This window comes from Numenius arquata, chromosome Z, assembly GCF_964106895.1.
Source record: "Numenius arquata chromosome Z, bNumArq3.hap1.1, whole genome shotgun sequence".
Classification (NCBI taxonomy): domain Eukaryota; kingdom Metazoa; phylum Chordata; class Aves; order Charadriiformes; family Scolopacidae; genus Numenius; species Numenius arquata.
Window position 1 is genome coordinate 14,216,481 of NC_133616.1, and position 15,034 is coordinate 14,231,514.

The following is a 15,034-nucleotide window of genomic DNA, read 5'->3' on the forward strand; positions in this document are numbered from 1 at the left end:
AGTCAATGGACTGTATATTCAATGCCAGGTGCTGTGGGAATGCATGAATGGTATGTGCACTGGGGAAAAGGGGATATCCATGAGTGCGTCTGCACCAGAAAAGCAGAGTGGGGTTGGGGCTTCCGTGGCACATATATGCAGTTGCTGGCAACTTGGGAGGCTCAGCTACTGGGTCTAAGCCACACATACAGGTATATATATAGGCAGACCTTCATCCTCATCAGCAAGAGAGGGAAATCGGGTGGGACTGTTGGTACTGTTTGTGCGAGTGCTGAGCATGTCTGTAGGTGTTGATCTGTGTGTCCAGCTATATACGCTACCTCTGTGTGTGCCTACTAGTAATACATTCTCAGCCTTGCTAGCTGTTGGACTTGTGGGGATGGAGCTCTCAGGGTACGAGATATCACCCCCCTCCCCTTTAACAGAAAGGAAAGGCAAAAATTAAACACCATCATGTAACTAATTTTAAGTACGATGATACTTTCCCTGTTGTTAACACATTTACCTTTGTTTCAGGACATTTTTTTATTTTAATGAATATTCAGTTTTCTTCCAAACTGAACTTAGTATCAAGTATAGTCAAATAAGATTTTGGCTGATATGCACAAAGACGACATGATTGATAATACAGTCCTTTTTTGGAATTATCAAAGTCAAAACACAAACCCCTATAAAATTAAAGTATTTGAATACATTATAAAGTTAATGCAAACATTGGAGAAGACGAGGTAATTGTTTCTCTTTTGTGCAGTGTATTCAAAGAAACAAAACAGAATATGCAGTGAAAAAACATGAAAAATAAACGCAATCATTTATAATTTTATGTACCTGTAAACTGCTTGTATTTAATAGATCCTGATGTTTCAGAAGTAACTGGCTGTCCTAACAAAGATTGTAACTTTTCCTGAAAAGTCTGCATTGGTGATAAGCTTAATGGCAGGGGACGCTCTGCGTTTTTCAGTCTGAAAGTATAATGAGAAACTGTTCATAAATAACAAAGTAAAACCCACAAATAATCTAATGAAGCTCTGTTAAATTAATATTTAAGACAAAATAAGTAATCTTGACATGTTAGGTCCTACATCTACTAGCAGTCTGGTAATATGAATTTCTGAGGCAAAGGATATGTCTTGCTACAATATACTTCAAGGAAACAACATTAATAACAAAATATAATATACTAATTCCAAGCTCAAATTTACCTTGAGAATTCATCAGAGTTCTGACAATACAGCTGGTAGGCCACACCAATTGAAACAGACAGTTTCCAGTCCCCAAGTCTGCGTGTTAACCACACAGCCTCTGGAATGAGTCCACCAATGAAGAACAAATCAAGAGCATATTCAGCTGTCCACACAGATGAAAGGTTCTGGTCCCTGACAGCTTTGGTAACCAAACAGTGTTGCAGTGGAATAATACGAGGAGATAAGTCTGTGACACAAAAAACATATCTGAAAGTTTAACTAAATGTGTATGCTATCAGATGAATAATCTAGAATTCATATGTTCACATTGCTTTTGGATTCATTCCAGTGTACAATTGCTGTTTATTTTTTTAGAGGCACCCTGCAGGGTTTATCTGCAGGAGGCAGATGCAGATCATGCTATGATACAATAGTGAGGTCAGTGTCGGATATTTTTCTGCTTAATAATGCGGGATACCCAAGCACGTGCAAAACTTGTGTTTTATTCTTCCTTTCAAGATTTATTCAAGGAACATTTGAAAGTATGCTACATATACTTAGAATATTCCAGAGGACACACCTGAGATAAATTGAAATTGAGAGTTTTCCTACTGTACCCATGTACTTTGTACTCACTGTGCTGCTTATTGCAGAAGACAGACAGCTACAATGTGTTCTCTAGAAAGAGTAGTACATTACTTTAAGAGAGCGTATCAAGACAAACTGACAGCAAATTTAGTATCTCCTTGTTTCTTGAGGTCTAGATCTGGTTTCCAATGTTACACTTCATGGGTTTCCTGCAGAGGTGATCAACATTAACTCTAAGGAGATATTTGCTTCTCTCACAGTTTCTGTTTACTGTTGAGGCAATGACATATTTAGGGAAATATTCACACTAATCCAGCTTGTGCAACACAATTTTTCCAAGATTGTCTCACCACGTACATGGATCTTTGACTAATGTAAGTACTAAAATCAAGGTCTTATTTTGTAGGTTTTACGTGGAAAGTTGCCCAATTAAAACATCCAAAAGACCATGAAAAAATACATACCACTGTATGTTGTAGTACAGAAATATATAGTCAATGTACTCAAACACTGCAGAAAATCTAATCAATCAAAATAAGTTAATATTGTAGAGAAATATCTGGCTTTATAATATGAACTTACTAGTAGAGTACTTACAATAATGCTAAACAACTCTTCATTCCTGTGGACATTTAATCACTTTGAAAAATTAACTCTGAAACCAAAAATTTCCTAACAAGGAAAATCTTTAAACAGAATCTCTTGCAGAAATATGATAAATCACTCACAGTGATAAATACTATTTCTACTGAGTGCATTTCTGCTGAAATACAGGACCTAAGCGAACAAGTACTACTTGGGTTCAACAACAAACCACTTGACACTCCCACTTGTTCTGACAACATGGTGTCTGAAGCGCTTTGGCTTCCAAGAGCCCAACTGTCAAATAAGCAAAAAATGCTTTCCTCTGGCTTTTCAGTTTGGATCACACCATATCACAGATTCAATTCAACTATTTGTTAAGCACTGCTTTAGTATCACTTGTTGGAGGATTGAAGTCAGTCAGAGATAAATCTTTAGGAAAAAGTAATGCAAGAACCATGAAATTCTAATATTGCCTAATTTAGGTGAAAACAACACAGCATCCTTTTACCTGAATATCAGATTTTGATCACAAACCTCAAAGCAGGGGGAAAAATTAAGAAAAAAAGGAGAAAAAAATTATTGATGTACTGAGACGCAGTCCCAAAGGCTGGACATTCTTCAAGAAGGAAATCTAGAAGGCACAGAAGCAGGCTGTCCCTATGTGCCAAAAGACAAGCCAGTAGGAAAAAAGACCAGCCTGCCTGAACAGAGAGACCTGGCTAGAACTCATGAAAAAAAAAAAAAAAAACCAGAAACAAAAACCCAAAAACCAAAACAACAAACAGCTTATTTACCTATAAGACAGGTAGACATGGTGCTTTGGGACAAGGTTTAGTGGTGGACTTGGCAGTGTTAGGTTAACCATTGGACTTGATGATCTTAAAGGTCTTTTCCAATCTAAATGACTCTATGCTTCTATTCTATGTATGAAATAGTTCAATTGCACAACTATTAACTTTAATTACTTTTAATAATCAAGAGATGCAAAACGTGAATCCCACAAACAGACACATGGCTCCCTCAACAAAGGTATCCGAAAAAAAACAAGTTACTTAATCTTTACAATTAATGGTGCTAAACTATGAATCACCACGTTACTGCATTACAGGCAGCATTGATATACATGTGAAAAATGGTAAGAGTTAAGCACAGCAAATTAAACTGCTTTTAAAGAAAATACCTTGTTTGATGTGAAGTGGATGCAGGATGTCAATATTGTGCGGGGGAAAGATATAGAGCAGCTGATTTGTGAAATAAGCGGCCATGAATCGTGCCATGGATCGAATCACAGCCATAGCAGTTTCAGTATGAATATCTGTTACCATCCATAGTTCATGCTGAAAATACTTGGTATCTAAAAAAACCAGGTATTAAATTAAAAAAATTATGATGAAAATTTAAAATAATTTAAATTCTGAAGTTGTTTAATCACAGCTTATGTAACATTCTCAAGAAACAAGCAAACTATGGTATTACTTAATTTCTTGACAAGATTTCAGGACTTACAGAGCTTAATCTTTTACACTAATTGCACATTATATCAATATTAAAAGACTTTTATATTTTTAATGACTAGAGATTGATCTCTAGTATCTAAATTTAGATGAGCACTGAGTCAAAAAAATTGTTTAAGTTTGGAAATTTAGATTTACTACTCTGACTTAATAGAAAAAAATTATTGGCATCTGCAAAAAAATCCCACTGTCTGTCAATTTAGGACTGGTAACCAATCTAAACCCCACTATTTCATTTTGTTGTATCATAAAAAAACGTTAAACCGATATAAAAAGAAATCACATCATTTCCCCCTTATTTTTCTTATCTAAAGTCTTTCCTTGAGTGATTTTAATTTAAGAATGTTTAAGAGTCTATGCTTTCACTATTAATAATAAAACGAAAGTTAGCCAAACACTTACTCCAACAAGTGCAGCTGAAAGAAAATCTGAGGATCAAGATCTTCAAAGTCACCAAAACCAGAATTCAGCCCAGTGTGAAGAGAAAAGCATGCTCTCAAGTGTGTGTATTATGGCACAGAAATTAGATACTAGGTTATTCAAACTATCATCATACCTTACCACACTTTTATGCAATAATATAAACATACCAGAAAATTTTTCCATCTGACTCATTGAGAGCTGCAATCGTCTTAGAATCTCTCCTACCAGATGATCACAGAGTCCCTGAGCCTCACACAAGTTGTATTGATACAAGTGGCAAAATAATATTGCAAGATAATATCTAATTTGAAGAAAACATGTTCTTTTTCCTCCTGCATTAAAAGAGAAAAAAAGGACAGAAGTCCAGTTGGAAAAGAAACAATAGACACAAAACCAGACACAACAGGGTTGAAAGTACTACTTCTTCCTCCCTCTCCAGAAACATACCTATGTAAAGATATACTCTGAGAATGAGTAGAACCAAGAGGATCTATTTTAGAAAATATGATCATTTTACAGCCTTTCAGTTACTAGCGAGTTAATGCTCATCCATAACAATTTCACTTCTAGAGATCCAAAAGTTTTAAAAACAATATAGTGTGTAACTGTTAAGACATGTACAAAGACAGAAGAGCTTAGGTAGCATAGCCTTCAAAGAAGGGATGCCTAAGCCACAAAGAAACTGCTTAGACATCCACCAAGCTTCCAATATCCTGTCAATTCTTTCTGCGTAAGGTATTCCTCCTCATAGTAACTAGCAAAGATTTTTTCTCATGATGCCTGGGAAGAGACTCTGGAATATCTGTTTTAAATCAACTCCTAAACAAATTCCTGCCATAAAGTATTTTGGTTTGTTACTCCCCAAACACTAAGTCTTTTCATTTCACAAAAGAATCCTTTATACTAAAAGGAATGGATTTTTGTTCATCTGTTTTTCATTGTCTCTTTCTTGCCCAGAGATATACCAAGAGCTTTTCTGCACCAAGTACTTCATAATCACAAGAAAACACTGATATTAAAATCGAAATCCATGCAATTTTCTCAAGAAGCAGACTTAAGTTTTGACGGGTTTCTATTCAAATCCCAGCTTAATTTCAAATATGCACCCTTTATGTGTCTTGCCCTCTTTTTTTTTTTTTTTTAAGGGCAGAGGGTCACAAATAACTACATAAAGTGATTATACAACCTACCCCTATACCGCAAGAAAGACTTTATCCCTTACCTTTTGCCTTGATTTCACAAAGGGATCTTTTCCAAATGTCCACAGATTCTCCATATGAGCCTAAAAGGAACTTCTCCTCACCTATCAAAGTCACATATGTAACATATTAAAAGCTCTATATAGTTAGTTTTACATGTGCAAACACACACGCACTTACTTCAGTATTACAGATTTATTATAATTTATTTATTAAATAAATTTTATTTATTATTATTTTACATAATAAAATTTGCGAGTCTCCAGCAAATTTCTATTCTCAGAGTTAAATCTAAGTTTTCAGCATCTGATGACTTTGAATAACCCTCCTGGCATTTTTTAAAAATGCTAAATCACTATTAAATGAAAAAAAATCAATCCAGGTTATAATTCCTCCTACAAGCTTTTTAGTAATTAGATTTTTTTTTTAGATTACACAAGGTTATAAACATTAACTATATAGTCAGAAACTTCAGTATTCAAACCCCACAAGAGTTTAATGGGGAAACGCATTTTCTCTTATCTGTTTTCATATTTCCTATGACGTGGAAGACGTTTTTCATTGAAAAAAGTAGTTTTAAATTACTTAGAAAGTTGAACATAAATGTTCTTTTTCACTGTAAAGGCCCTTTCAAACAACAGGTTTACGGACTGTTATACATTTCATCTCCCTAAATGTCACCTCTCCACCTCTATTCCTATTCCAATTTTTAATCCATTGATCAATTCCTAAATACTTTGACACAAAGGTAACTGCAAAAGAGCAGATCTCCTGGGCAAAGGAGGAGGAGGGAAATAATAAACTGCTACCATAGAAGAAAAAACAAGGACAAATTTGCCATTCTGCCCTGCTAATCAGCAGCTAGCCAGTTCAGGTATTGCCTGGCCCATCAGCATAAATATTACTCTAGCTCATCTATAAACGGTGCCATGTCTATTAGGCAAACTGAATGTAAATAAAGAACATAAGGAATGCGTGGAAAGGAAGGGTAAGTTGTATGTACTGTTAGGATGAGTGAAAGAGACATGAAGGAGCTAATGTGTCGTATGAAGCACATATAAATGGGAAGCTGGGCTTATTAGTGTGGGAGAGGAAAGGAAAATAGAGCATAGGACAGTAACGTATAGGAAATTAAGCTACAACATATACTGTTTGCAAAATAAGTGTGCTAGCTTAAGTCTATTACATTAGGTTATACTAAATTAGATGCTTAGTTGAGGCTGCCTATATTCATGACATGCTCATGTCCTCAGTGATCACATGGAATGAACAGGATTTCTACAAAGAAATCCAGCAAAAGACACATTGCAATGCCCGTCTACTTCAGAGGAAATAACACAATACAAATGAGATAAGAATTCAGATCCTGCATTCAGATTCTCTAAGATATGATTCAAAGCAAACTGGACAATAAAGTCTTTTTATTTAGCTCAACAAGCTCTAAAGATTATAGTACAATCCACAGGTATACCAGGACATGAAGTATTTAAGAAAGAGTTCTGATCAGAATTTTAAGACAAGTTCCACTATTAACTTTTCTTAAATCTGGTGGTCAGTTATGGATTGTCACTAAGTTGGATCTAATTTTTCTAGTATTCACTTATCCATGCAACTACCTAACATTCTTTCCAAGGTACTAACCAGACACAGAATTAATCTTCAAATGTTGTTCTAAGGTCACTCCTGAAGACTGGAGGGTCGCTTGTATGTGACTTAAAAGCGATGAGACAACAGACTCTTCTTCTGCATTCTTGTTCACTTTTTTGTTCAGTTGCATCTGATACCAAACCACTTTCTTATACAATAATCGCCACAGTACCATCAACCTGTAGTTCAAGAAATATAATAGTATGAAAATCATCAAAAGTCAACAGTTACTTACATCTATTTCTTATGTCTACGTTTTGCATTACGTATCCAAAAACTAAATTGTATTTTGTTAACAACTACTTTCTTGACTTCAATGACAGGAAAAAAATAAAACACTTTTTGCCTTGGTTTTTGCTTTTTGACCAACAAACACGGCTGCATTTATGCAAATCTGGAAGAATCAATCTACTTTAAGCATCCAAATGCACCCAAAATGAATCCCTTGCTATCTAAACAATGGTGAAATGAAATAACCTAAGATAAACCTCAAAACATGTATCAGTGTCTTTATAAACAAGACTGATTAAAAATACAATGAAAGCGTAACACAGAACAGCAAAGACAGGGAAACAACAGACTGCAGAGTATGGGTTTAGGCCTGGCAAGTCTCTGCTGCCCTGGTACATTATTAGATGTACCAGCTCACATATGTAATAAGCCTGTTGATACATGGCCAGGGACTTGAAAAAACTCAGAGAACTGCAACACATCTGCATCATCTCCTCTATCACTACTGCTTCCATTATTAACACAGTCAGTCACATGTACAGTGCTCAGTACCTGGAACACAATTAGTCAAAAATGCAGACTATTTTCTGAGAGAAAACAGAAACTTGCCTATCAAATTCGCAATGAACACAGTATTACATTTTAAGCTTACTAAAGAAATACATTACTGTCGTAAGATTAGTGAGTTACAACACTCCTTAGGTTCTAAATCTCTTGAAAAGAACAGCTTGCTCATGTGATTAATACACTTGGATTTGAATTCTGCAGTAGAGAAATACTCCAGTGATAATAACATACTTTCTCAATAGTTGGATAGCACTCTTCAGTTTAAGCTTCTTTCAAGTTTATATTTTCAAAGGACAAAGAGCTCTGATACTTCCGTAAGTTTCCATACACTGGGGGTTTTCTTATTGCTCTGGGACACCATATCCATAATCAAGTGCAAACTTTGCTGACTAAATTGACATTGTAAAAAACTTACATATGAGGAGCATCATGGCTCCACAGCATTTGGAACTTCCGCATGGGAAGGAGTGGACTAGGCAAGAGGCACAAAACGCTTCTTAAGTTGCAATACCTGGATTGATTCGGCACTACCACATATAGTGTGAGCTGTTAACCCACCAATTATCTCTGAACTGACTGGCAGTAATTACTTTAGGCACCGTAACTAAACAATATTCAACTATAGGTCTGAGCCTTAAGTGTGTGCTTTAACAGATTATCATGGTTTTCCATAGATTATGACACAGAAACTAAAGGGTGTTGTAATTAGTATAACACTGAAAAATAAAATTGTTGTTCCAAAATATAGAATTACAGAATTTCTTTGCTTGGAAAAGACCTTTAAGATCATCAAGTCCAATGGTTAACCTAACACTGCCAAGTCCACCACTAAACCTTGTCCCAAAGCACCGTGTCTACCTGTCTTTTAAATACTTCCAAGGACGTGACTTTCCTGGGCAGCCTGTTCCAAAGCTTGACAACCCTTTTGTTTCGAATATCCAATCTAAACCTCCCCCGGCACAACTTGAGGCTCTTTCCTCTTGTCCTATCACTTGCACTTGGGAGAGAAGACCAACCCCCACCCTGCTACAACCTCCTTTCAGCTAGTTGTAGCGAACAACAAGGTCTCCCCTCAGCCTCCTTTTCTCCAGACTAAACAATCCCAGGTCCCTCAGCCGCTCCTCATAAGGCTTGTACTCTGGACCCCTCACCAGCTTCACTGCCCTTCTCTGGACTGGCACCAGAACTTAGTGCCTTTCTTGTAGTGAGGGGCCAAAAACTGAACACAGTATTTGAGGTGAGGCATCAGCACTGTACCAGTGCTGAGTACAGGGGAACGATCACTTCCCTTGTCCTGCTGGCCACATTATTTCTGATACAAGCCAGGATGCTGTTAGCCGCCTTGGCCACCTGGGTTTTTGACCAACACCCTGAGGTCCTTTTTCACCAGGCAACATTCCAGCCACTCTTCCCCAAGCCTGTAGCGCTGTGTGGAGATGTTGTGACCCTAGTGCAGAACCTGGCACTTGGCCCTGGTGAACCTCATACATCACTGGCCGTGGCCCATGGATCCAGCCTGTCCAGGTCCCTCTGTAGAGCCAACCTACCCTCCGGCAGATCAGCATTCCCGCCCGACTTGGTGTCACCTGCAAACTTACTAAGGCTGCACTCAAGTCCCTTGTCCAGATCATTGATAAAGATACTAAAAGAAAACAGGCCTCAGTGCTGAGCCCTGAGAAACACATCTTGTGGGTTTAACTCCATTCACCACCACTCTTTGGGCCTGACCATCCAGCCGAATTTTTACCTGGAGAAGAGTACACCCATCCAAGCCTTGGGCAGCCAGCTTCTGAAGGAAAATGCTGTGGGAAATGGTGTCAAAGGCTTTACTGAAATCCAGGTAGACTACGTCCACAGCCTTTCCCTCATCCACTGAGCAAGTCAACATGTCATGGAAGGAGATCAGGTTAGTCAAGCAGGACCTGCATTTTGTAAACCTATGCTGACTGGGCCTGATCACCTGGTTTTCCTGTGTATTTTTTTTCCCATGCAAAGATCATCCGTACCTTTTTTCTGTTTTTGCATCATGCTTTACTGCTTGAGGAGGCTCTTGAAGCAGAGATTTCAGTGAGCTGAACTGCTGAGTACTACTCTCATCAAGAACTAGGAAAATAGGCACCGTCAGAGAGTCAAGTTCCACAAGGCTATTACCATGAGGAGACGCAACAAAATTCTCATATTCTAGTATGCATATCCTACTCAGAACATGAGAAACCATTTTCAATAGACAGAAGCATGCCAAAAGGTTTTTTGAGAACAACTGATCTTGTTGCTCTCTAAGCATCAGTTTTAAAGAGTGTAATGTCAGCTTTGCCACATGCCCAGTCAGACTGGCTCTTGAATGCCAGTACAAGACAGTAAAACAGTGCTTCAAGTATTTTAGGACACAATGCATCCAGTGAATATTCTTCACAGACTTGTTTAAAGATGCATCCTGGTTTAGCAAAGAACATTTCACAAATTGAAGAATGTTGAAAAAATGGATAATGCAGTTCACTGTGTAATTCAGCAACATATCTTTCTCTTCCATATTTTTTGAAATCCCTATCTGCCATGCAGCAAGGAGGTTTTTCTGAATGGAATATAGTTCCACTGACATTTTATCTTTCTCTTCAGTATTGTCTTTTGCATGGATAGTATCAGACATAGATGCAAATTCTAAGTGGCCTTGATCAGCTTTACCAACAAATGAATGGATTCTTTGGCTAAAGAAGCTGGAAGGGCTATTGCAAAACTGCTTTTCATCATCTGATTCTTCTTCATAATCCTAAACCAGACAAAAAAAAATAATTAAATTTTAAAAAGAAAATAAAAAGTAATCAATAGTCAAATCCAAGCCTATTGAGAGAGAGCATAGTATGCAAGCAATCACCATTTAATCAGTCTCACAATTGAAATCTTTAAGCTTAATTATAACTTGCTTAATTGCGAGTAAGTTTAATCCACAGCAATTTCATCTAGCTCTCAGACTAAATGTGTATATTTGAAATAGTTGGGCAGATGGAAATGAAATTATCTAAAAATAAAAAAAACCCACAAAACATTGTAAACACAGCAGTAGTTTTTATACCAGAAAGTGAAACCTCATCCTTCACTAAGCACAGAGTATGAGTAAGAGCTTTTGCCAGGTATCCGTAAAATATAAGAGCCATACAACAAAAGCTCAAAAACTTCAACGAACAAATCAAAAACCAAAAGCATGAAACAGAGTTGGGAAAGGCTGCACAGCAACTTTGATCACAGAAAGAAATAAGATGTTTGAAGATAAAAATCAAGTTTCAGTTGAGAAAAAGAACCATATGCTGTGCACCTATAAAGAAAATAAGAATTTAACCAATATTGATTTACTTTAAATATACTTAGTAAGAGCAAATATACCTATATTGTTTGAAGAAAGTTATTCTTTACATTTAGAATACCTTAAAGTTAAATCATTTGCATAACTATAAGTGGAAAAAAAAAACCTATTAAGTACCAGTAAATCCATGGTTTTCTCACTCATTTCTGTTGTGTCCTCTTCCAGAAATTTTGGAACGGTGGAAAAGATGGAACTTTGGTTTTGAGCATGTTTTAGAAGACTAGCTTTTAAAGACAACAGTGATCGTAGACACAGATGTCTCCCTTTAGACTAAAAGGAAATAACAGCGACACAAAACATAGTATCTCTCATTAGCAAGATCAAACCAAAAACTTTCTAAACAAAACAAGGAAATCTGTCCCTTCTGTAAAAGCTTCAGTTTAAAAGTCCCAGACAGAAAAGGACAACAGGTCAGCAGGCATATGTTGCAGAGAAACAAACTATCATTTGACCATGCTTCAGGAATGCAGAATTTCCTCAGCACCATACAATTTAACTGCTTCATACTAAAAGAATCTGTTTTCTTGATCCCTGAAGTGATGCTACAAGTTTGCCAGTTTGTAGGGCTTTCTTACACTCTTACTAGTTAGGTATCTGTTTAAATGCTCAAATCCTTGCCCACTCTTCTAGCTTATGCATGAACACCATCATAGCTCACTTCTCCAAAAATCCAAAATACAAACTGAATTGGAAGAGAAGTTGTGTATCATCACCAAATGCAGAAATTCTGAACTTAATCTCTCTTGTATCTTACACAGTTGGCAACAGTTGCAGGACCTCTTCCTTCAAAGGCTTCCCTTCTAGCAGACTTAGCTTGATTTAGAATTGTCTGACAACCTCGATTGAGAACCTACCGGACACACGCACACAGCACCACTGGGATTGTTGCTGACTGCTCTAAAACAGCAGTAGACTAAGAGAGGTTTTACAGAATTCTTTTTGCATCATTCTGAAAGGATGAGTTGGTCAGAGCAGCATAATACCTGTCAATGCCCTGAACCAACTCTGTAGATATAGAAATCCCAATTTCTTTTACAGTTCAAGAAAGAATATATTGTGACAGTTAAGATTGTTGTCTTTACTACACTGAAACGTCACCCAGACATCAAAGCAATAAAATTTTAGAGAAAGCTGTGTATTCATTGTTTTCCAGATTAACACTATTTCAAAACAACTTTAAAATTGAAAGGAATTTATAGAAATATCACAGTAAACACAGTTGAGGTACTCAGTTTAAAAATTACACATTTTTACACACATGAAGTTTTTCACTTAAAGCCTACAAAATAATTCGTAACCCTACCTTGGAGTTCAGCAAATTCTGACAGATGTTTTCAAGTCGTTGGGTTGAATCAAGCAAACGGGATCTTACAAATCCTGATGGTGAAAGGTTGCTAGGACATCTAAGCACTGTTATCATGTACCCATCAGAGACAATGAGGTAGGGTAATCTTGAATGTGAAGCAACAGAGAATCTCTGTCTCATAACATCACTTTCAGAAGCTGAAGACCCAAGAGACTGACTAGAGTCTTGACAAAAAGAGTACTGCTGTCTAAAATAAAGATACATATGATAGTTGCTTCTTATTTTTTGATACAATAAGCACAAAAAGAATAGAGAAGTAATAACTTATGAACATTTAACACCACTCACACTAGTGTCCCAATACGTCTATTCAGAATTATAAGGAAGTGTCCCATTCAATAACATTATTTATGCTTGCAAGATGCCAGTATTTTGCTGCAGTTGCAACTTTTTCAATTTAAAGAACAATTAAAAAAGCTTTCAGTTATTCTCTTATTATTTCATTAATAAGTACTATATGCATTTTTTCACAATTTGACTTTTCTCACACTTTTTTTACTGTGAAATTTTAGATTTAATATAAATATATATTTATAGTAATATTTTTCTATAATTATATTTATATATTTAATTTTAAATATAACACTTTCTTATCTAGCTCTTATTGTTTATGATGAGTGTTTGAAGATGAAATTCTAAGTAGCTTCTACTATATTCATGTATGAAAAATAAAAAATCCCTCAAGATCTGAATCTTACTACTGAATCTTACTACTTCAGAACAGAAAATTTTAAGTGAACACACAAGTCTTCTCTTACAAATGAAGCCTGAGAAACCCTTGTCTTGTCAAATCACACACTGAGTTCCAGAAAGCTGTGTTGCACATGTATTCTAATACTTTGAAATAAGGTGTAAAATTACTGGGTTTTTTATTTCTTCATAGTCCAAAAGTTAGTACGTTATCTGAAAACAAAGTAGCTGCATGCATTCAATAAATAACCATAATTAAGGTATTTTAATATATTTTGGTATCTGTTTCTTCAACCAGTGTAAGAAGGCATTACAAAGCTTTGAATATTTTCATGAAGTGTCACACTTACACACTATCTGACTTTAATATTTTTTTAAAAAAATCACATTAATTCTGAGGAATTAAAGTTTAAATTCTGTTTCTTCTAGTTACTCAGACTGTTACTTTTTGTAACTTTAAATTTACGCTAAAAAGCATTATCAGAGATCCTTCTATTCCCTCATGCACCCAGCAACATAATTTCAAAATTTTGATCTGGAGTAACGCCAAAAAACATTTAAAAAGCTAACTACTTTTTGTCCGCACAAATATGTTATTTATAAGATTTGATATGGAAACGTGATGCAAAGTTCTATAGGTAAAATTAAATAGTGAGCAGAGAGATACCACTGGATTAAAATAAAACCGCACTTTTAGTACTTCTGTAAGTTTAATTTCTTCTTACATCACAAAAACATGGTATTTTTAATTACTACTAAATTCAAATACATAAAAAACCCAAATCACTTTTGTATACTTACATTTTCATAATGCCAATTTTCATCACGACAAACCCATAATAAGAAATAGAAGAGAACTACGAATGAGAAACATATTGAGAAGACACATGAAAAGCAAAGGAGTGAATTTGAAAGATGAAGTTTAAGTAAAATTGTAAAAAAATACATTAGAAAGCAAGATATAATAATATGAAAAAAAAAAATATTTTCAAACCCTTTTACCTGTACATTATTAGTGGATGAAATGGAATAAACTCTGCTGGTCCAAATTCTACAGAGCAGCCAGAAGTAATCAAGGTCAGCAATTCACCCATACATGTCAATAAAATCAAAGATCCACGTTTTAACATGCAAGCCAAGAAAAGGCTATCAGGAGTCCAACTCATATCGCCAACCCAGTAAGATCTAAATTGGGCAGGAAAAAAAGATTTTTCTGTCAAATTTCTGTATCAAAAGGTCAGGACAGTAAAAAAAGATAGTTAAAAAAAACAACTACCCCTTCCCCCACCCAACACAAACCCAAAAAATCCACAACAGCAGCAGAGACAATGTAAATTACTGACCTAATAAACTTGGATGGGACTGTACTATTCTTGCTACTACAACCTTTAAGGCTACCGGAAACAGTTACAAAATTCAAAGTGTTTAAAAACAAAATCTGAGTTGCCTAGAAAGAAAAAGTAAATAAAACATAAATGTTTGTATCAAAGTGTCATTATAGTAAAAAACAATTTCTATTAGGAATTATGCATTACATTTGATATACTGGAAACATTATTATACATGAAAGAAGTGACATTGTACTTCAATATTTATTACTATTTATTAATTTCTATACCTATATCTACATTTGAAAAATAATTAAAATTACTGTATACATAACTTTTTCTCAAACCCTCAAA

At 35.7% G+C, this 15,034-nt stretch overlaps 1 protein-coding gene across 1 annotated transcript in view; it reads right to left on the minus strand.

Annotated features, from left to right (window-relative positions):
* Positions 1-15,034, minus strand: part of CPLANE1 (ciliogenesis and planar polarity effector complex subunit 1) — a 60,692-nt gene that overhangs the window by 40,569 nt on the left and 5,089 nt on the right. The window contains exons 7-17 of the mRNA XM_074165834.1: positions 14,696-14,799; positions 14,355-14,537; positions 12,600-12,849; positions 11,414-11,566; positions 9,945-10,705; positions 7,135-7,319; positions 5,517-5,597; positions 4,462-4,626; positions 3,538-3,711; positions 1,203-1,431; positions 829-962 (exon numbers count right to left, since the gene is read on the minus strand). Coding sequence (XP_074021935.1) covers positions 829-962; positions 1,203-1,431; positions 3,538-3,711; positions 4,462-4,626; positions 5,517-5,597; positions 7,135-7,319; positions 9,945-10,705; positions 11,414-11,566; positions 12,600-12,849; positions 14,355-14,537; positions 14,696-14,799 — 2,419 coding nt within the window. The remainder of the gene's footprint in view (positions 1-828; positions 963-1,202; positions 1,432-3,537; positions 3,712-4,461; positions 4,627-5,516; positions 5,598-7,134; positions 7,320-9,944; positions 10,706-11,413; positions 11,567-12,599; positions 12,850-14,354; positions 14,538-14,695; positions 14,800-15,034) is intronic.